General features: G+C 34.1%; 1 protein-coding gene across 1 annotated transcript in view; it reads left to right on the forward strand.

Moving 5' to 3' along the window:
• The window catches only part of LOC121417103 (uncharacterized protein C8orf34-like), a 45,921-nt gene that overhangs the window by 13,712 nt on the left and 7,938 nt on the right, over window positions 1-24,271 (forward strand). Inside the window, exons 2-9 of the mRNA XM_041610684.1 lie at window positions 3,236-3,331; window positions 4,717-4,951; window positions 6,277-6,342; window positions 10,447-10,539; window positions 18,381-18,539; window positions 21,685-21,707; window positions 22,895-23,055; window positions 23,751-23,917. Coding sequence (XP_041466618.1) covers window positions 3,236-3,331; window positions 4,717-4,951; window positions 6,277-6,342; window positions 10,447-10,539; window positions 18,381-18,539; window positions 21,685-21,707; window positions 22,895-23,055; window positions 23,751-23,917 — 1,000 coding nt within the window. The remainder of the gene's footprint in view (window positions 1-3,235; window positions 3,332-4,716; window positions 4,952-6,276; window positions 6,343-10,446; window positions 10,540-18,380; window positions 18,540-21,684; window positions 21,708-22,894; window positions 23,056-23,750; window positions 23,918-24,271) is intronic.

Genomic DNA, 24,271 nt, shown 5'->3' on the forward strand with positions numbered 1-24,271 from the left:
AAAAGAGAAAGAAGAGACAAGAATATGAACGAAATATCCCCATTACAAATAATGCTGTGATCATAAGGGAGGGGTCGCATAACTAGTATGAACAACGTATTTAATTCCAAAATATTTACTACAAATCTCAATAGGGGGATCAGGCAGAAATGCTCACCCCCACCCCCACCCCCCCGATCCGCCACTGATTCCAATCAATAATGACATTTATCTGCAATACTGATACTTTGGAATCAAGATACTGAAGATTGATACGCTTTACATAAATTATGAACGTCTGACAAAAAGATAATCTACCGATCACCTGACCGATCAGCTGACCAGTTCGCGTATCACTTCGGAGTTGATCACTCGTCGCAGCTGTGTGGAACGCTCACCGAAAATCAACAAAAAGGGCCTGAAATGTAAGTTTAATAGTAATTCATTTTAATTTCAACTCATTTTTTGAAGTATTTAAAGGCTTCCCACCAAATGAAAGTCATATCGCATAACTCCAATTTGTATTAAGGCGTACATTTACCAAAGTCTTGGGTTTGAAATCAGAACTGAATTGTCTAACCCATAATTTTGGGTAATGTCGCCTATGAGGTCCATACATGTTAATGTTTGGACCTCATTGGTACTAGGAGTGAAAATTACCCCTTTTCACCGTCTACTTTAAAAATTCACCGTCTACTTTTGTTTTGATAAGGATTTTTGTTGTCAATCACACACAAAACAAATGGGCTTCTGACCTCAGTGAGACAAAATTTTGGGTGGAAAAAATCATGCTTTTGTTGGTGTTGTTTCTTTTGTCCTTTTGCAAAGCAAGTCTCCAATGTGGGAGATTGTCTTCCCTATTGGAGAGAGTCGCCCATATTGGCCATGCGCCTCTACTGAACAAAGTGTGATCTGCTTTCACGTTTCAGTTTCAGCCAATTCAGGATGGCAATTTTAGCGATTGGTGCAGAATGTATGGTTTTGAAAGTGGGGGTGGGGGGGAGAGCCGAGGGACACTTGTTCATTGCAACCACCTGGTCCCGTATATGCTCTATTCTAGGAAAAAAAAGAGGCATTATCGTGATATTGGGAACCACTGTTCACATATAGCAGCGCTTTATTCAGTCACACGTAGCCAGGCGGCTTCTTGAGAGTAAAAATTACTGACGTAGGCTTACTCTCAATGAAGCCAGGTATTCCTATCCATACACGTGCGTGTTGGCCGCCAAAACCTGAAACTTTCGACCCCGAGATTTCTACTTTCCTTCTAAAAGATCTAGCCCTAAATCATGTACATGGGATGCAACTTCATTTCCGACATTTCTGCGCCATCGATTTTATTTTTAAACAAGAATTCATCAAAAAAATGAGAAAAATATCATGACAAGACGGAAGAGACTTGCCCGGTGTTTACGCCGCCATCTGGTTTCCTATTGTTCTTCCCCATCGTTACAGACGCGTGCGTCGCGTAACGTTGGCGAAGAACAATAGGTAACGTAAGGTTACTCTCAACAAAGCCAGGTCTTCCTTTCTATTCATTTGTGTGTACCACCAGAAAACCTGAAACTTTCGCCCCCGAGATTTCTACTTTCTTTCTAAAAGATCTAGCCCTAAATCATGTACATGGGATACAACTTCATTTCCGACATTTCTACGCTATGGATTTTATTTTTAAACAAGAATTCATCAAAAAAATGAGAAAAATATCATGAAAAGACGGAAGAGACTTGCTCGATGTTTACGCCGCCATCTTGTTTCTATTGTTCTTCACCCACGATAGCGTCCGTAATGTCGGGGAAGACCAATAGAAAAAAAGATGGTGGCGTAAACATCGGGCAAGTTTCCCCCCGTCTTTTCATAATATTTTTCTAATTTTTTGATGAATTCTTGTTAATAAATGAAATTGATAGCGTAGAAATGTCGGAAATGAAGTTGTATTCCATTTAAAGGTCAAGTCAACCTTTGAAAAAATGTTGATTTGAATCAATAGAGAAAAATTAGACAAGCACAATGCTGAAAATTTCATCAAAATCAGATGTAAAATAAGAAAGTTATGACATTTCAAAGTTTCGCTTATTTTTGACAAAATGGTTATATGAACGAGCCAGTTACATCCAAATGAGAGAGTCGATGATGTCACTCACTATTTCTTTTGTTTTTTATTGTTTGAATTATACAATATTTCTATTTTTACGAATTTGATGATTAGGACCTCCTTGCCTGAAGCACAAAATGTTAAAATAATGGAATTCCACGTGTTCAGGGAGGAATGAAACTTCATTTCACATGACAATGACAAGAAAATCAAAATATTTCATATAATAAAATACAAAAGAAATTTTCAGTGTTATGCTTGTTGAATTTTTCTCTTTTTATTCAAATCAAGTTTTTGTTGGGGTGGACTTGTCCTTTAAGGTTTTGAACCCAAACTTATGTAAATGAGCTAAAATACAATATTTAAGCTTTTTGCACTAAATTGGCATATTTCTAATCAAATTAAACAGAAAAAATAGAAAATATTATAAGTAGAGAGGCGTTTACTTACAGTCTGTTATTGTTGCCATCTTGCCGTCTTTGTTATCGCGTAGCCTAGCTGCAAAGACGTGTATAGAGGATGACAATATCATGAGCAGTGCCAACTTAAATTTAAAAATCAAATTTAAAAAAGATATTTACATCGGCGGCTCGGCCAATAAATATGAAATACAATTCATAATGCATTTTAGCCCATTTACATAAGTTTGGGCTCAAAACCTTAAACTTTTAAAGAAATCAACTATTTTGGAGCAACATTATTGTTGCCCAATTCATTGGTTTACATGTGTAGAGCATTGGCATGCCGTCCCAGGCTCCATGGAGAGTAAGCCTACGTTAGTAAATAACTTTTGCTCTCCAGGAGCCTCCAGGCTACTGTGCACTGAGGCTTAGTACTTATAGTAGAGATATAGCAGTTAGATATACAGGAGTGTTGAACTTGGACATAGGTTGTACATGTAAGTTGTATTTGGGATCTCAAAGCTGAATCAGCCTCTAGACAAGTCAGTCGCTGGACGCACATTTCCCATCGGCAAGACATGCTTTTTCTGTCCAAGGCCCAGACATCTATACCACAGTGCTCTGCAACGACAAAAACCTCCAAGTCAACGGAATCTTCCGGGATCCTATAATATAAGGTTAGACATTTAAGGATTAATAGTTAGATTAGATATTATGTAACATGCTTGGCAAAACCTCTACATCTGTTATTTCTTTGCAGGATCTGATGGCGAGGCTGATAAAGAACACCCCTCAAGAGCCAATCCCTTATCTTATCAGGATTCTACAAAAGTTTGATGACAAATCAAAGAAACCAGTATGTTACTTTTTTATTCTTCGAAAATCCTACAGTCACTTTAGAAATTAGTGTGTAAAAATATCCTTGCTGATTTATGTGTATTTCACAGACTCATTAATAGGATTCACATTTATAATTGTTTAAAACATGAATAATCCTGATTTAAGGCTTGAGCTTTTGCCCAGAATCTGATGTAATGGATAAAGATCTGCATTGCGGCATTGTGTATTCTGCTTTATCATGGAATGTCTGAAGCTCATTTACCAAAAGTAAAATAATGTTTTAAATATTAATTTATTGATTTTGCAAAATATTTCTGTTGTCTTACAACTTGGATTGACAAGCAGAGATTTCCATTTATATTCAAGCTATTTAGCTAAACTTTGCAGCAGGCATTAATTTTGGGAGAAATGCTTAAAAATTATAACTAAATTAATGTTACCATCCCATCAAAGATATTGAGGTAATAGATATATTACATGTATATATATATTTCGATCTATCAGTTACAGTTTATATTATAATCCATTGCTGTGAAATAATGGAGTCTAGATTGTAGTCCTACTTCGAAAATCACCAACACAGATGATAGCATGTGGGCATGGGTATTATTATTGCTCAGAAAACCACCTGTACACCATAGAGTATACTACTCTGTATGCTCATTTCACTTTAAAGGGATGGTCCGGGCTGAAAATATTTATATCTTAATACATAGAGTAGAGTTCACTTAGCAAAATGCTGAAAATTTCATCAAAATCGGATAAAAAATAATAAAGTTATTAAAGTTTAAAGTTTAGCAATATTTTGTGAAAACAGTCGTCATGAAAATTTAATTAGGTGGGCTAATGATGTCACATCACCACTTTCCGTTTTCTTATGTTATTACATAAAATCATATTTTTTTCATTATTTCATACTTATGTGAATAATATGTCAAGTTATAATGAAATAAGTTGCAGCAATAAATACCTAATGCACTAAATCATTTGTCAATCCAATTTTTCTACTTCTTTGAGGAAAAAATTGAATAAATCTATTTTCATATAATAAAATACAAAAGAACAAGTGGAGATGTGACATCATCAGCCCACCTAATGAATATTCATGACGACTGTTTTCACAGAATATTGCTAAACTTTAAAATTCAATAACTTTATTTGTTATCCGATTTTGATGAATTTTTTCGGCATTTTGCTTAGTGAATTCTACTCTATTTATTAAGCTATAAATATTTTCAGCCCGGACCATCCCTTTAATAATGCTCAGTAGTCACAAAATTTTCTACCATAATAATTTGGCATTAAGTATTCTTTTAGCCTATAAACACTTCGCTGGTCATTTAGGGGATTCGATGTCCATTTTCTGACATCTACCACAACTGGAATTTACACATTTTTAAGTTCCAGGAAAATCCCCTGGCCCCGAAGACAAAGCCCCTGACACCAGGACTGTCAAAGACTCCCAGGGTGCGACCCAAGGATCCCCTGACGCAGAGCACCTCCTCGCTTCGGAAGAACCCACCCCTGTCAAGGAGCACTGGACACCTAAGCAGATCCACCTCCAACCTAGCCAAGGAGCCCTCGGGAGCCAAGGGAGGAAGCCCCTCTTCACCTGGCTATGCATGGCAACCTGGAAGTAAGTCCCAAATCCTGCCATGGATAATGAATAAAACGGTGACACAACATTTACTCTAGCGACATTTGCTCTGGTCTTAATATCTCAGAGGGCTTGGGGTTAGAGTTATGATTGTAATCAATTTTTTTTTCATATCAATATGAATCTAAGGATTAGGGTTTATTAAGTTTTGGAGGTTAGCTTCCATTGGAGCAAATGTCATTCATGGAACTGAATAAAACAGATAAACATAACGTCGCCTGGCTGGTAGAAGGGGGCAGTAGGTTTGTGTGCAAGATGATTTGCAATTCCTGTGTGGCTGACATAAGGGCATAAGTCCAAGCACAAGCTATTTGAAATGTACAGTGGACGCCTCCCTGTCTGAACAACAGGAATTGGAATTGATGTCCGCGTAAATCTAAACACTCTTCTGACAGCCAGCCGATATCAAAGAAGACCAATAGATATGTTTATTAAAATATTCAATTATATCAAATTATCATTGATATTGCTTTCCTGCTAGTTATAATGTATTCTTTGATTAACCTTTCCTGCTAATTATGAGGTATTCCATTGACCTACCGTTGATGTATTAGCTACAGTACTTTTAATTTCAGATTGCACACATTACTTGTTTCTAATTCTGAGAAGCCTCTGACAGGGTCATAAAGAAATAACCTTGGTTTATAAACTATACCTTATGTAGTGAACAAGGCTATATTGATGAATTTTAATGGTTGAAATGAAGCTAGAGCGGGCTGTTTTGGTTCTCTTCTAATATTTGAATGGATTTAGTATTATTATTTTCTTTTATTCCTCCACAGCAATTTAGCAATTTATGTGTGTTTATGACAAACCATCTTGACAACAGAAGATGGATATTTTTCAGCTTCTTTAAAAACTTGAAATACTTAGACCTTTATACTTATAAGTCACAAATGTTGTTTCAAATGGGTGGTTTAATTGTGCTTGATTTAGAATGCTTAATTCAATACGTGGATTGGGGTGAGGCCTAACTAATAAATGCAACCTTTTCTCACTGGTCACTAAACTCATGGTTATTGCTCAGTTGAGACCACCATCTATGTAAATTTAACATATTCGTGGACATATTAATTTAAAATTTCTGGCTAATTTCTGTTTTTTTTACTCTTAGTTTGGTAACTTAAATCGGGCAAAACCAATATGCCATTATCACTGAAGGGCTGCAGCCTATAATATTAGCAAGTGTTAGAGGAATATATGCAGAGAAAATTAACTTCTTGCTTTTGTGCCAATACTAACTCTGATCAGATATTGATTTTTATCAATTCTTCCACATACATGTATGTTCAATCATCTTTTAGCTGCTCCCCGTGGAGCGGATAGAGGCCATCAAAGACCGTGGGTCTCAAATACAATGAAAGACAAGCGTAAGTCTGCAGCAAATTATTAAAGGACAAGTCCACCCCAACAAAAAATTGATTTGATTAAAAAGAGAAAAATCCAACAAGCATGACACTGAAAATTTCATCAAATTCGGATGAAAAATAAGAAAGTTATGACATTTTAAAGTTTCGCTTAATTTCACAAAACAGTTATATGAACATCCTGTTTGGTATGCAAATGAGGAGACTGATGACGTCATCCACTCACTATTTCTTTTGTATTTTATTATATGAAATATTCTAATTTCTCCTCATTGACAAGTGAAACAGTGATTAATTCCTCCCTGAACATGTGATATTAGCAATGCTTAATATTATATTATTCAGTCAAGTCGGTCCCTATGGTCATATCTGTAAAAAATATAATTCAAACAATAAAAAACAAAAGAAATAGTGAGTGATGGACATCATCGACTGACTCATTTGCATGTCACTGAGTTGTGCATAGCACTGTTTTGTGAAAAATAAGTGAAACTTGAAAATGCCATAACTTTCTTATTTTACATCTGATTTTGATGAAATTTTCAGTGTTATGCCAGTTTGATTTTTCTATTTTTATTCAAATCAACATTTTGCTGGGGTGGACTTGACCTTTAAGCCATACATGTAGATCAATGGTTGATGAAAGCTGCTTGTGAAAGCAATTGTGTCAAATGTACACATTCTGCATATGCAATGTGTGTGGTGTGTTTATTTAAGCATGTTGTGGTTTTAATTCTGCAGTTACTTGTTATATATTCACTGAATTATATTCACTTCATTTACTCCATGTTTCATGAAAACCATTGTTATCAGTCTAAATTTATGACTGAATATAGAGAGCTAGATAAAGTTGTTTATTGTATATGTTGGAAGATGCAATACCTGCTTTTAAAATAGAGGTACCCTCCCCCTCCCCTCTTTTGAATGTCTTGTGTTTTGCACAGAGAACATCTGGGCCCTGTTGTACAAAGAGTTACGATTAATCCGACCAATCGTAACTTTATGTAAATCCATCAGTGTCATAATTTTTTCTACGAAAAATTTGCACAATGTCCTTTTTATGCACAGAGAGAAGTGCAGTGAATTTTCAAGAAAACAATGAATGCATGAATATACATCACAGCTAGAAAATATTTTGAACAAACATGCATAATAGATGTCGACGTTGCTGGCCGTCCGTAGATGCGATTGATCGGATCAATCGTAACTCTTTGTACAACAGGGCCCAGAGCTCCGTCTTGCAAAGAGTTAAGATTGATCCGATCAACCACAACTATGGAAAGCCAGGAACGTCAACATCTCAAATGCATGTATGTTCAACATATTTTCTAGATGTGATGCATAATCATACGTTCATTGTTTTCTTGAAAGTTCAGTTTGCTTCTCGTACAAAAGGACATCATGCAAATTTCCTGGAGAAAAAAGTTGTGACATTGTTGGATTTCCATAAATTTTGAGGTGATCGGATCAGTTGCAACTCTTTCTAAGACGGGGCCCAGACATTCTCTTTGATTGAAGAAATTCCCACTCTTCCGCTTCAATGTTTAAAATTAGCTTGAAAGTTTCAATGTGCTCAATAATAAAACAATCTGTACTTGACTCCAACCAATATTACTAGCATTATATATATTTCAATTATGAATTCTTAATGAAAATAAACATTTTGGTGTGTTGATATGATTTTTTAATATTTCTCTGTAAAATGCAAGTTAATGTTCCCACTCTTGTCTAAGAAAAAAAAACAACAACAAATAATAATGGTTCAATGTTTTAGGTTATTTGAAGATTGCTAAAATAAAATTTGGATGCATGGAAGCAATGAAGCTCGGAAATATTTAACTGAAAGTAAATGTCATAAAATTTAAGGTCATTTTGTCCACGGAAAATTTGACAAGCAAGAAAAAAAGACCTCACTTTCTAAAGGGGGGGGGGGCACACTTAGGTAAATAACAACATATTTATATTAAATATTAAAATTGTTTATGATGCTTCTAATTCATATAGTAAATATATATCTTAGTCAGCAATGCATCTTGATTTTGTTTTTGGTTGATATGTATTTTTTTCTCTCTCTCCATGTTCTTCTTGATAAACTTGGGTTAGGAAAAAAGTAGACATGGAATATTTACCTCCTACTTTGTTCTTGAGATATATCCTCTGTAGAGTTAGAGCTGTGTGTAAAGTCCTGTTATAAATTGTATTTTTCTTTTTCTCTCGTTTGCATGCATACATGTATTTATAATTATATTGAAGTATATATTTTTTCAAAGAACAGCACATTTGCTCATTCTTCATTATGTATACATGTACTTGCCAGAAGATATTTTATGCAAGTCTCATATAATTAAAAAAAACTATAGCATATTTTCTTAAATGCAACAAGCTCTTTAGACATTGTCGATTTACACGTTACTTTGCATGCTGTTAACAATCATTTCTCTTGACACCATTAGCCAATAAAGTTAGTAGTACCCTGATTGTCTTTACTGGTAAATTTTCTTACTGTATCTTGAAATATAGTTAATTTCAGCTTTTATAAATGAAGGTAATTTCAAAGGATGCTTATTTACTTATCTCTTGTAAAACCATGAATAAAACATAATGCATAACTTGTATTCACTTGTTTCACAGTAAATGATTCCAAGCTTTCAAATGTAAAATGCAAATGCTCTGCATAATCAGTCTACAGAAATCTTTTTGTATAATATAAGAATATTTTTGTATAATATACATTGATGTAATATATAATTTTATCATAAGACCTTCATGTGTATTGCATGCAATTTTTAGTTACTGGATTAAATATATTTCACATAATGTAGGCCTACATTTTAACTGGTTAAAGGTCAAGTCCACCTCAGAAAAATGTTGATTTGAATCAATAGAGAAAAATCAGACAAGCACAATGCTGAAAATTTCATCAAAATCGGATGTAAAATAAGAAAGTTATGACATTTCAAAGTTTCGCTTATTTTCAACAAAATAGTTATATGAACGAGCCAGTTACATCCAAATGAGAGAGTCGATGATGTCACTCACTCACTATCTCTTTTGTTTTTTATTGTTTGAATTATACAATATTTCAATTTTTAGGAATTTGACGATTAGGACCTCCTTGCCTGAAGCACAAAATGTTAAAATAATGGAATTCCACGTGTTCAGGGAGGAATGAAACTTCATTTCACATGACAATGACGAGAAAATAACAATATTTCATATTTCATATAATAAAATACAAAAGAAATAGTGAGTGAGTGATGTCATCAACTCTCTCATTTGGATGTAACTGGCTCGTTCATCTAACTATTTTGTTGAATATAAGCGAAACTTTAAAATGCCATAACTTTCTTATTTTACATCCGATTTTGATGAAATTTTCAGTGTTATGCTTGTTGAATTTTTCTCTTTTTATTCAAATCAAGTTTTTGTTGGGGTGGACTTGTCCTTTAATCATTGCCAAAGATACAATATCCAACAGAAGGAAGTAGGTAATCAGAACTTTGTATGCAGCATTAAAGGAGAATGAAACCATTTGAGCAAGTTAGCTTCTATGAAAGTAGAAAAATCAAAGAATAAGATCAATGAAGAAAAGTTTGAGTAAAATTTGACAAGCATTAAGAAAGTTATGAGTATTTAAATGTTGAGATCACTAATGCTATTTAGATCCTCCTATTGGCAATGCAAACGATATCTGTGATGTCACACTTGTACAACTTTCCTATTTGGAAACTGAAAATATACCCCCAAAATTTCCTCCTTTTTTTTGCTCATTCTAATGAAATGACAAACAATTCATCCATGATATAATTTTGTGAAACCTCTATTACATGTCCTCTCATAACTTTATGAGGCACCATATCCATCTCGTTAGAGATGCTCAAAGAGCACAAGTGAAGGGGAGGGGGGGGGGGAGCAAGCAAAATGAGAGGAATACAGTTATGTTGATCATTTATCGAAATATTTATATCCGTCTATAAGTTGTTGGGCACTTAATTAGGTATCATGGTATTGAAAATGGGAGACTTGCTATTGCAAAAGTTGCATAGATTTTTTTAATAACAGCTTTTGTTTTTCTTTTCTTCATATTCTGACCCTTTCACATTTTAGCTGTTGCAGGTAAATTTGGGGAGGATAGAGGGTATGAACGACCCTGGATAGCAAACATGAAGAAGATCAAGTATGAACAGGCCCAATTGAAAGGTGAGTAAAATGATATTTAATGGTTCATTGTAAAGCCACAAGAAAATATGCTACTTATTTCTCACACATTGGGTGTTATCAATTTTGGTGTTTGGTGTTGGGTGCTGGTGTTGGAAGCACAATTCAGATTCCCTTACCAAGCTCAAACACTTGATAAGAGGTCGTTTTTCAATGGTCCAAATCACAATATGGATAGCTTAGCACCAATTGAGATTTGTCAAGGACTGGATCCATCTTAAGTTTGGTGCTGTTCTGATATAACAATTGGCCAACCACTGATACCCAAAGATCAACACCACACTTAACACTCACCAATTGGTGATATTATGATTTTTTTTTATGTACAGTGTAGGCTAAAAATGATTTTACATATTGTTTATATCATTTATACCAAAGGTAGAAATTGAGCTCCCATTTTAATCATTCTTTTTGTCTGTGAAATGTCATATGGCTTGTAAATTGAAATGATATCTTTAAAAGCTCATTATATTTGCGCAGACATAAAGAAATATGACACACTTGTAATTCCACTTATATGAGAGAGAATGTTCATAATGAATTTAATTTATCCTTGAATGTACTTTAATTCAAAGCAATAAAAAGTAATTCCAAAATAACTGCACAAGTAAAAGAGAGAGGAAAAAATGAGAAAGCATAGCAGATCCAGATGGGTTGAGCATAATTCCGTTTTAGGGGACATATTGTCTGTGCACAATAGTGGGCCCCTTAAAACTGTCATGTCTAATCCAACTGGTTCTGCTCCTGTATAAAAGTTGTACATACGTATTTTTTTAGTTCAAATTTGCATCATATTCTCACAAGCTTGAATAATTCTGGTGCTCCGAAAAAAAAAAAATTACGTGTACACTCCTTGCCAACCCATTGCATCAATCTTACAGATATGCTTGCTTCAAAACTAATTGAATGAAATCATGCACAAAGTCTACTTTGGTTTATGAGCATTTTTTAGGTCAGTGTTTATATTTCCATTCAGTATTACTCCTTTCAGTTTTAAAAATCAAACTTTCAATTTTCTTTTCAAATCCACCTTGTAATTAAAAAAAAAAACTCTTTGATGACACTGGCTGCATTTGTTATGAAGTTTATTGAATGTTCATGAACTTTTTTTTTTAATACGCATGCTCACTCTTATAACAGCTATGCTACATTTTTTAAAGCACTTACACTCCATTGTATTAAAGCATTGGATCATGTTGAGCATATTGATTAACTTTATGAATGAGTCCATCACTGTTCATTATGTACGATTAATGATGATATGGCATGCTGTTTCTTTGTTAACACAAATGTTCCCTTTGGTTCCCTTTGCCTACCCCCCCCCCCTCTTTTACTGATTACAATAATGAGTATGTACATGTACATGTATGCCCCACCCCAATCTCCTAATCACATCGTCTTTTTATTTTTGATATTTGTATGTTTTATAAAATCATGAAGTCATAATCAAGGTAAAATTGCAATATTTACAACTTGTTAAGACAGATCAGAGTTATTGTGACAACATTGTCTTTTTATTACCTAATTTGGTTTTGTATTTTGATTGATAAAAAAAAATCATTGAAAAATTCTGATAAATATTTGTGCCAATGCGATGATTAATTGAAATTTGTCAGCTTTATGAATAAGTGAAACATGTGGTACAGGAAACGGGGAAGGCAATGGAGGAAAATCGGGGGGGGGGGGGGGGGGATGAGGGGAATGAGGTGTCAATGTCAGGATGAGGATGGGGTTATTCATGATTTAGATTTAAGACGAATTGAAAAATCTGCAAGTACACGTACATGACATGTGTAAAATGTACAGCAAAAGCATGCCTTTAATTTGATTTTTTTTCATAAAAGACTGACTTTGAGTATGTATTGTGATAATTTTGCATCAGACTAATTGATTGATTTATTTTTTCCTTTATTCATTTTATCTCCCTGTTTTTGTTTGTGAATGTCGTGATCAATCTTTTATTCCTGATTTTTTTTTATATTACCTTTCTTGTTTGTGCCTGATTGTGATTTTATTTGCACCTTTATTTTACTGTCTTTATCATCACTACTTCTATCACTAATTGCATGATTTTACAGTTTTAGAATAAATTTTGGAATTTAATTTCATCCCCCAGGAGAAGGGCCTTTATATTGGTCTAAAAAAAAATCAACCCCTCTTACTTTTACATTTTTATGAAGATCCTGCATTCAGCACTCTAAATTATAAATCAAATCTCCTTCCCTATGAAAGTATCCCCAATTTATGATGTTTCATATCATTCAAGACAGTCAAAAGAAATGATTTATTTCCACCAGAAAAATAAAAGATAAAATGAGCAGAAAAAAACTGTTTAGAAAATTGAATCAGTGTAAATTAATGGAAGTATTTCTTTGTAATAAATTATACTTTTGTTATTGAGATAAGGCTCACATTTTAAACCCCCTCTGAAAGTTGACTCACTTTCAGGTGTATGTATCTTCATGTTTGCAAATTCAGAGTCGTCCATAATCCAAATCTTTGTCTAAATGGGTTCCTTTGCTGATTCTGTGTGTTGAGTATTTATTTTTTACTTTTATTCATTTGTTTTAACCATTCATTCATTCATCCATCCATCCACCCATCCATTTTTAAGGGGAGAAATAAATAGACATTCATAATTTCAGATCTATAGAGTGTGGAAATATTTATTTAATCTGGATGTACATGTGGTTGAGATTGATCCAGTTTTTATCTTCATGTTTGACTATGTTTGTTACTGTTCTATGCATCCTAATATTAATTTCAGACAAGTAGTAACCTTCCAGATCCTTTGTATCTGTTTATAGTGTCTTTTGTTTGACTAGGTAGTAATAGAATGATCTAAAGTATGCTGTGGAAGTCTATTATTTTGCGATATATAGATATTTTGTTAGTATTTTGTTTGCATTTTGTTATATATTTTCACCCTGTGTTTGATAAAATGTTCAGCTATATAGCTTAGCAGTGATGGTTTACTAACAATTCTAGACTTCTCTCAATTCTTGATACAGTTATTGCACTTGTGCAGATAATTGAATGTTCCATTTTTTAAATGATTATTATATATCACACAGAAATTGCAAATTTGGTCATTGTCAATGATCATAATTTGTCACACTATATAGGACTTTTAAACCTCTTCATCCTTGGTGTCAGAGTATATGTTTGAATTAACTCTTGTTGGGTAAATTTATCAACTGTAATCAACAATTCTCGCTATCGATAATAACCAAGAGTTCATAGATGTAGCTCACGCTGTTTACTTGGGTGACTTCTGGTAGCTTGAAGGCAAGAAAATTACAGAAAGAGGGATAATACAATACAATAGCAAGTTTTATGTTGATTTCTCCTCAAAATATAGAAGTTTAAGAACATAGTGCAAAATCGGATGTGACTAAACTAGCAGTTGCTACGATAGGAGATGATCGGGAGTTATTTGGTCACACATCACTGAACAAGAAGTTAGATTTATAGTACAGTGCACAGAGTGAATGGCTTTTTCGTGCACTGTGCCACATTCAGGAACTTTTGATTATTATTGAATTGCATAATGAGCATTCATATTTATATATCACGGTATCAATAGTGCAACTAATTATATAATATTGACTGGCCTGAGGGGAACATCAAACATATTGCCTGCAAAATAGAATCATATTGGCCCGAGTCGTTAGACGAGGGCAAGATGGATCTTTTAAGGGCAATATACATGTATTTTGTGTTCCTCGAAAGAAAGCCAGTCAATATTTTTATTATTATCCAAATCAGACATCCAGAGAAAAAATCATGAAAATTTATATATTTTACAGTTTAAAAACAGGAATCTATTTTGTCTAGTTGAGCAGACTGGGCCTCTGAATTTACCATTCATATTGTGATGTAATTCAATGACACGTCCCTGGCCTGGGGAAGCAACAAGTGTTGTCTCAACTTGACTTTTAATATTATGACGTATAACACTCCGCAGTTCAATAGGACGGTATACAGACTCATAGAATATGCGGGTGTTAGCTCTGCCTTATTTTTTTTTATCTTTGCAGTTTTTATTCGTCATAAAAAATAATCAAAATATACAAAACATATCGTTGCACTTCAATAAAAAAGAACATTGTATAAGTACATACAACATAATCTTAATTTACAAGAAAATTGTACCCCAGCGCTGCCGACAGGACGATCCATTAACAGAAAAAGGGAGGGTATGGCCATACCTAACGGTCCAGAGTCGACCTGGCGGCATCGCCGGGGTATAGCGCAACAACAACAAAAAAAATATGACATTTTCATGTATTAACATGACTGGAAGCACCACTACAACATGAACAGAAGATAAAACAAAGTCACAAAAAAGGATAACACAAAATATGAATCTACAGTGGTTACAATTTATGCAATGGAAAAATACTTGTTTATGTTTTGCCATTTTACATTGTGTTTACTGAGTTTGTTTTTCTTTTTTGCAATAATTTCTTCGGTAACTTTATAAGATAAAAGATAATAATTAAATTGTTTTAAACTAGGGAGAGTCTCTTGGTATTTACATCGCAAAATGAATTGTTTACCAAGTAAAATTAGAAAATTAAATGCTAAGGTGGATGGTGTAAGTGGTTCTAGTAATCCAAATAAAACAGTTTCTCGTGAAAGGAAATAATTAGGACTAAAGTCAGTCACTCTCGTACGCAACGCATTCCAAAAGGATGCTATTTTAGGGCATACAAAAAATAAATGATCTAATGTCTCGGGTGTCGCATTACAAAAAGAACATAATGCATCGGTCTTCTTTCCTATTTTTGTGAGCCATTCATTTGTAGGTATTAAGTTATTTAAAATTTTATAGTGTGTGATTCGAAGTCTGGTGTCAATAGTGATTCGTAATGGAAGAGTGAACAATTTGGAAGTCTGTTGCCTATCGATGTTGTAAAGTTGATTAAAGTGAGTAAACACCTTGGAGGTTTCAGAGTTATTAATGTTTAAAAAGTGCGATAAAATTGCTTTGTCGATATATTCTGAATTTGTCTAAATGCAGATTCACAGAAAAGAGAAGGGAAATCCTCAGGTTCTTTTACAAGATGATGGTAGTCTTGTTGTAAAAAGAAAACTTTCCATTTCCCTGGCATTATTTTATAGCAATCTAACAATTCAAAATACTCAGTAAACTTTAACCCCCTTCCTTCGCTTCCCTCCAGCGTAGTGGGCGTCCAAATTCATCTAACATATCAGTAATTTTGGTGAATCCCTTTTCTTTTATGTTTGGTCTATAGATAGATTTTCCTTTAAATGTGATATATTGATTGTTCCATATAAACTCATTGGTAATATCTATTTTCCTTTCCAATAAACACCATGTTTGTAAAATGTCCATCAACCAATTTGACACTTCAATATTCAAATATTTCATATCAAAATTACAATAAAAAATGTATTCTCCACCGACAGGTGACAACAATTCTAAACATATACCTTTCCAGCCCTTCGAAGTTGAAGAGAAAAGTCTCGAAACCCATTTCATTTTCTGAGCTTGAATAATCGATTTGAGGCAAGTCATCTTTAACCCCCCTTCATCGTATTCTTTAACCAAAACTTCACGTTTTACTCTATCAGGACCACCCCAAATGAATTCATACAGTAATGTGTTCACCTTATGAATAAATGAATAAGGTATAGATAATATGCTGGCTGCATATAACAGCTGAGAGGTAGCAAAAGTTTTTACAATTTGGATTTTCCCGTATAATGATAAATTCCTGGCTTTCCATAAATTTAGTTGAGATTTAATGTTAGATAAAATTCTTTGTAATTGCGCCATTCTATCCTCAAAAGAGTAAGAGATGTCGATTCCAAGAATTGTCAAAACGTTAAAAAACTTTATATCTATTGGTATAGATGGCTTTTGCAAACTGAATTGTCCTATAAACATTGCTTTCGTCTTATCGTAATTCAGTGAGAGTGATGAACATAATTGAAAATCATTTAGAGCTTCCGTGAGGTGATGATACGACTCAAAGTTTGACAAATAAACCGTTATGTCATCGGCGTACAGAGACAACTTAATTTCATGAGTATTTTTTAATCTTATTCCTTGAATGTTTTCATTTTTTCTTATGTTTATGGCTAGCGTTTCTATAGCTAATATAAAAAGATATGGAGATAAAGGATCCCCCTGTCGTATTCCTTTTCCTACCGTAAAATATCCAGTTGAGACGTTATTGTTCATCACACAGCTTTCAATATTTTTGTAAAGAACACTGACATAATTGCAAAAATTATTTCCAAAGTTAAAACATTTCAAAACTTCTATCAAAAATTGGTGGTTCAATGAGTCAAATGCTTTTTTAAAATCGAGGCTTAATAAAATACCGCCCAAACGCTTAAGCCTAGTATAGAACATTGTCTCAAGTACTGTTCTCACGGCTTCACCTATGTATCTATTTTTAACAAAAGCTACTTGATCAGGATGAATGATAGATGGTAAAATATTTTTCAGTCTCTGTGCTAAGGCTTTGGAGCTCTACCTTATTGCCCGCTACGTTTCCACGCATTTTCTCGTTGAATTTCATGATCGGGCAATAAATTGGGTCCGTGGTTAACAACTGGAAACTTATTGACCGACCAATTGATCACGGTCACAAGCAGGCAATAATGCAGTTAAGTTTCCCTGCTCAGATGTCTGATAATGGTTAATAATGATATTTATATCTGCTTGATACTTCATGCGACTCATGAAATTTTCTTTGGCTTTGCTCTTGATTGCTGTCCTATGATTTTTGTGGCTTGCGTATTAATAGTTGGTGTTGGTATATTAATATTAGTCATTGGTTGGCTCTTTAATTTGTGTGCTGTTGTTGTTTTGCATGAAATTTCTAACTACATGTACATATATGTATCGGTAATGAAAAAAATTACATAATTATCACCAACACTTTATTCTTGTACTAAAAGTAACTTGAGTATGTGCATGTGCCACGATTCTACATAAAAAAACACCCTATATATATAATTACACACCCTACCAGGTATTCATTTGTGCCATACCATGCACATTTCTATATTACAGCACAAGTGGAAAGAGGGGTGGAAAGGCCCTAAGGGTAATGATAGCTTTGGATTATAAATTAAAAGGAGAAGTTTGCCCTGACACTAAGTTGTTACTAGTAAATCCGGATGAATTAAAGAAAATTATTGATAAAGTTGAAATAAAAAAAACACATCAAAGAACAAGAGAGTTATGAAATTTGAAAGTTTCAAATTGGTGGCGTCATATGCAAGCAGCTCCCCCATATGTCATGTAATGCAAATTCCATGTATTCAGATTTTTTTATACAAAATGATGAATGAAATCATTTTTCGTATAAATTAAAATCAAGATTTGTCTTAATTTTGGTCAAACAAGACCAAGAATGGCCATCAGTTGAATGCAAAATATGTAATTGAGTATAGATTCTTAATCTTTTGATTTTGCATTTTCAATTAATTTCACATGGGCAGTAAAACAAATACAAATAGAAGAAACATTTAATATTTATTGTTATTCATGCAATATTCATTTTTCCTAGGTAATACCAAGTTTCTTAAAATTTTCTACATTTATCTGCAATTTGATATTAAAAATTTAGGGTGAGGCTACCAGAGCTTGGAAAAATGCATGAATTTACTGCTTGGGGATTTGTTCATTGCTTCTTATTATTTTTACCTGTGCATGGTTTCATCATAGGTTATAAACCTTGAAAATTTTGAAAAATATATTTCATAATGGTATCTAATAAATAATAATTTTTCTTATTTCCATTGGTTCACTTTTAAATTTTAACTTTGACAATCTTCAGCTCGAAAGTTGCGTAAGAGTTCAAGTACAGGAGGAGAAGCGGAGGGTTCCAGCAAGTCGACCCCTTCCAGTGAGGCTGACAGTATGGATGTTGATCAGATCTTTGAGATGACTCAGGACAAACCTCCTGTTAGACCTAAGACATTGTTCAGCAATCCAGGTACCGGTCTTTCTATCTGAGTCCAATTATAACCAGACTTAAAGACTTGTTCTATAGCTTTAAGCTACGATAGATGACATTTGTAGGAAATGTCATCTATCGTATGTTGACTGTTAATAGAGACCAGATATTTGAGGTGACTCAATCAAGAGAACCCTTTTGTTAGACCTCGGACTGTTCAGCAATCCAGGTACTGGTATTTCTATCTGAGTCCAATAATAATCAGACTTTAAGACTTGTTCTATAGCTTTAAGCTACGATAGATGTCATTTGTAGGACAGAATGTTGACTGTTAATAGAGACCAGATATTTGAGGTGACTCAATTAAGACCCAAGACTGTTCAGCAATCCAGGTACTGGTCTTTCTATTTGAGTCCAATCATGTTCAGACTTTAAGACTTGTTCTATAGCTTTAAGCTACAATAGATTTCATTTGTAGGAAAGAACGTTGACTGTTTAGAGACCAGATCTTTGAGGTGACTTGATCAAGAGAACCCTTTTGTTAGACCTAAGACTGTTCAGCAATCCAGGTACTGACTGGTCTTTCTGTTGAAGTCTAATCATAATCTGACTCTAGAACTTTGGTCCGAGAGAAAAGGGCATGAACTGTTAGAGACTTTAAACATGTCTTGATATGACATAGAAGAAATCTCTTGTTAGACTTGAATCATTGTAGAGCAGCTCAGGTACTGGTTTTTCTATTCGATTATTGTCACATCTGACTTTAAGACTTGGGCATCTGCTTCAAGCTAGGACAGCTAGGGCTACAAGCTACGTCATTAGTAGGAAACATCATGAACCATTCAGAGACCTACAGAGTTCTAGGTGTTGACCAGATCTTAGAGAGCTTGACAGCAATTTTTGGCAAAACCAGTGATATATCCTGTCTCTTTTTCTTGGAGAGTCAAAAGGGGCCTAAGCTTTCGATCCTAGCAGAATCTTCGTCGGAGGCAAAATGACAAACATATAAAGTGGAACAACCATAATATAGATCACAGACATCCAACAGCAAAACTAGAAACAAGGAGACAAAAGGGGCATTAGTGAGAAGAGATGACCAATCTTTTTCTTGGAGTCGAACCTACTGGCTGAAGACTTGATGACATGGAACCTTGAGAATTCTTAACGTGCCTTTGTGTAATATCTTTAACTTATTTCTTTTGCTCATTTGTTTTGTTGGTGAAATCTTGCACCTGGATTTGCTTGTCTCTTATATGATGTTCTCTTTTGCTGGCAAATTGCCTTTTTTATTGGAAATTAAAGCTGGTGAAAAATGAGCTAAGTGAATGTTGTGGTTGCCTGTCAAGGCAACTTGATTCTAATGTTGTACTGGTCATACCTTGACATGATGTTTTTATTATTTGTATTAAATGCTTTTGCTGGCTCGATTCCACACATTACATGAACATGAAAATTACTGGTACAAAAAAATTACCATATCCCCCTAAATTTCATATTGTTTTGCATTACAGAACTACATCTAATATTTGCACACAAACAGTAAATGTATGCATTTTTGCCTATTCATTTTTGCTCAAGTTGTGAAAGAATGTTTGATGGTTCAGTTTGCTGTGATAGTTTGATACATTGGTAGATAAAGTATCTGTAAAATTCATTGTGGTGTATTGTGCAGATTTTCTTTCCGTCACCTCTGATGTTACTGTATTCTTTTCATACACTGACTTTACTGGTACCTATTTGCGTATATTTCATATACTTGGTTATTGGGAAATAACGTTCATTGTTACATAGACTAAATGTAATTGATATTCTAAGCATGTTTTGTGTCGCCCCTTCCACTTAATACTTTAATTACTATTGACACCCTGGTTGATGTTTTCTTCTGAGGTGTTCATAATTTATGTACAACTTTCCTTCTGTCATTTTCTGTGTCCAAAGAAATACACAATTTCTTTTCTTCTGTATTATCATAATGGGGGTGAACTTTATTTAACCCAAATCAAATTTTGAGAAATATGAAAACTTTGCTTTCATATGGTTAACAACAAACATTTCAAAAGAGAAAGGTCAGATTTCACTTATGTTTTCATTTCATTCTTAATGGGTTAAAAGGCTCAAGGGAATATATTAACTCAACATTTATATCTCAAGATATGTATTAAAGTCAGAGGGGCAGCACCTAGATATTTTGATTGGGGGTGCAAAACGACCTAAAACTGATTTTCTATTCTCAATCTAAATTGAATTATGAGTGCCTGAAAGATCTACACAACACAGACCTTTTTGTTTTTTTTTAAGTAAGCTTTTCTTTCTTCCTTTTCCTTCATCTTTATTTTTGTTATCTTTCTCATTTCTTCTTTTCTTAAGAAAAATCAGAGGGGTATTTGCCCCCTGCCCACCTAGTTGCTGCCCATGTCAATCAATAAATTAATCTGTTCCATTGAAAAGGGTTAGAGTATTTCATTAAAGGTCAAGTCCACCTTAGAAAAATGTTGATTTGAATCAATAGAGAAAAATCAGACAAGCACAATGCTGAAAATTTCATCAAAATCGGATGTAAAATAAGAAAGTTATGACATTTCAAAGTTTCGCTTATTTTTAACAAAATAGTTATATGAACGAGCCAGTTACATCCAAATGAAAGAGTCGATGATGTCACTCACTCACTATTTCTTTTGTTTTTTATTGTTTGAATTATACAATATTTCAATTTTTACGAATTTGACGATTAGGACCTCCTTGCCTGAAGCACAAAATGTTAAAATAATGGAATTTCATGTGTTCAGGGAGGAATGAAACTTCATTTCACATGACAATGACGAGAAAATATAAATATTTCATATAATAAAATACAAAAGAAATAGTGAGTGATGTCATCAGATCCTCATTTGCATACCGACCGAGATGTGCATATAACTGTTTTGTGAAATGAAGCGAAACTTTAAAATGCCATAACTTTCTTATTTTACATCCGATTTTGATGAAATTTTCAGTGTTATGCTTGTTGAATTTTTCTCTTTTTATTCAAATCAAGTTTTTGTTGGGGTGGACTTGTCCTTTAAGGCAAGTGGCAAAGGTACATGTACATGAAGATGGATGTGAGCATAAATGTTTACATGAATAATAATTTCACTAGAATTTGCTTCATGGTCATTTAATTCCTCCATCTTTTTTGTTCTTCTAGCTTCACAGGCATGGGTAGATCCGGTAAGTGACTGTTCGCTAATTTGTTAGAATACCTCCCTTGATGTTCCAAATACTTAATTTTTGTTGGTCTCACCTGCATAGCAGAGTGGGACTATAGGCGCCGCTTTTCCGACGACAGCGGTGGCGGCGTCAACATCAAATGTTAACTGAAGGTTAAGTTTTTGAAATGACAGCATAACTTAGAAAGTATATGGACCTAGTTCATGAACCTTGGACTTAAGGTTACTCAAGTATTACTAAATATCCTGCCTGAGTTTCAGGTCACATGACTAAGGTCAAAGGTCATTTAGGGTCAACAAACTTAGACCATGTTGGGGGAGTCAATATTGAAATCTTAACATAAGGTTAAGTTTTTGGCCAAGTTGGGGGTGTTTGTTGAATTACCATCATAACTTTGAAGGTTTATTGATTATTGATCTGATTCATAAAACTTGGACATAAGCGTAAGTATCAAGTATCAAGTATCACTGAACATCCTGTGCGAGTTTCAGGTCACATGGCCAAGGTCAAAGGTCATTAAGGGCAATGAACTTTGGTCATGTTGGAGGTAATTATTAAATTGCTGTCATAACTTTCAAAGTTTGTGGATATGGTTTATGAATTGTGGACATCGGGTAATCAAGTATCACTTGCAAGTCTTAGGTCGCATGATCAAGGTCAAATATCATTTAATGTCAATGGATGTTGTAATGTATCATTATATGAATGATATTTTTTGTGAATAATTATTTTATAGTAGTTGTCAAAGTCAGCATTGCTGCTATATTGAATTGCGTATTGCAGGTGAGACTGCCAGAGGCGCTCCACCCATTCTAACTGAGAATAATGAATAAATATAATACATATTTACATGCATTTGCTCTATATTTCATATACAGACATTTTTCCACGATTTTGTCCTTTGTTTAGGAAGTGTGCAAGCCTTGGGTTTACATCAAGGCACATTGAAATTTGATATTTTTTTTTTAATCAGTGAGGAATGATCCTGAAGAATTTGTGAAAATAACCTCTTTATTAAACAGAACTAAGGACATTAATATAATGATATATCTATACATGAATTGTGCTAAATTGTTAATATATTTGTTTCTGACTGTACCACATAAAGAAATTACTATTCACATGTAATTTGAGGGGACCAAAAGAAAGTAATAGTTCCATGAATTGTTCTATTCTCTTGCCGGTAGGACCCCAAGCCATATCAGCCCCCTCCTCCCAAGCCCTATCAACCCCCTGAACAGGTGGAAGAGGCCTTCCTAGCAGAGGAATTATCAGCTGATAAACTCATGAAACGATACGAGAAGGAGTCGCCAAAGACGGACTCTGTGGAATCGGAAAAGAAGAAAATGTAAGCATGAAAACAAAACAAAAAAATAATGATCGAAGAATGTCATGAATACATATTGTTCTTGTTTGCCCAGATTAATGAATATCTATTATAAATGAAGTATGATTAAGAATGTTTTAGTTGTTTTTTTTTTTTAGCAAGTTTTTTTTATTGATTATTTTTTTCCCCACTGTATAGATTTACAGTAAAGTCAAGGATTCTCAGTTATGCAGTAGTGGATTGTAATGGATAACTTTTCAGACTTCCAATTGTCAAACATGTTATAGAATCAACATAAGATGTGGGTAAATTTCAGTGGATGAAAAGCATGAAGAGTTTTTATGGAGCATCCCTTGAATATGGGTCCCCAATTTAATTTCCTAGATGGAAAAACACACCATTATTATTTTTTAAAGTGTGCACAAAAAACAAAATTTAATACAGCATTTGCCTTGGATCACAAAATCTGTAATTGATATCCATAAGAATTGCAGATCGTCAGATATACTGCATCCTCAAATGATCAATGTGAAGTGTAATTTGTAGTTTTCATAATACACACTTAGAGAAAATTTGTTGACCCATCAGCCTGTTATTTTAATGAACATGCATTATGAAACTCATAAAGTAATCTTTATAAAAAAAACTAAACTGATGGGAAAATCGATTGGAGGTTGGGGAGCATTGTCAGTGTCCACTAATTGATTTTCATACAGAGAGCAGAGAAGAGCTAAGCCTGATCAGAAGGCAAAGAAACACAAGGAAGAACTGGCGGCATTGGTAGAGGCACAGCGGAAGGTGGAGACCTTGGGGTATCTCGATAGCGGAGGAGAGGCGGACGATCCAGACCAGGGAGGGTATGAAGAGGCTACCGACGTCCTCGGTAAGATGGCTCTCGTTCCGCTGAGTTTAGCTTATGATTTAGGTGGAGGTTGCTGCTTTGTCTCTTTTTTTGCCTTCACAAGTATTATGGCAGTTATGAAAAACGTCAGCAACAGTATTGTGGATGACTTAGCACGGTCGCCCTGAAGCAAAGTTTCCGCCTGTACACTCCATTCTTGCGCTGCTTGTTTCCTTCTCATCGACCACGATTCGTTGGAAGTTTTTTGTAATGAAAAACTGCCAGCAGACATTGTCCGCTGAAAAAAATATGCCTATCATAGTACTTTACAAAAGATATTGCCAAAACATAAGTGCTACTTTTATTCTCTATTTTAATTCTATTTATCTTTATTTT

This window comes from Lytechinus variegatus, chromosome 1 (genome assembly GCF_018143015.1).
Source record: "Lytechinus variegatus isolate NC3 chromosome 1, Lvar_3.0, whole genome shotgun sequence".
NCBI classification, from domain to species: domain Eukaryota; kingdom Metazoa; phylum Echinodermata; class Echinoidea; order Temnopleuroida; family Toxopneustidae; genus Lytechinus; species Lytechinus variegatus.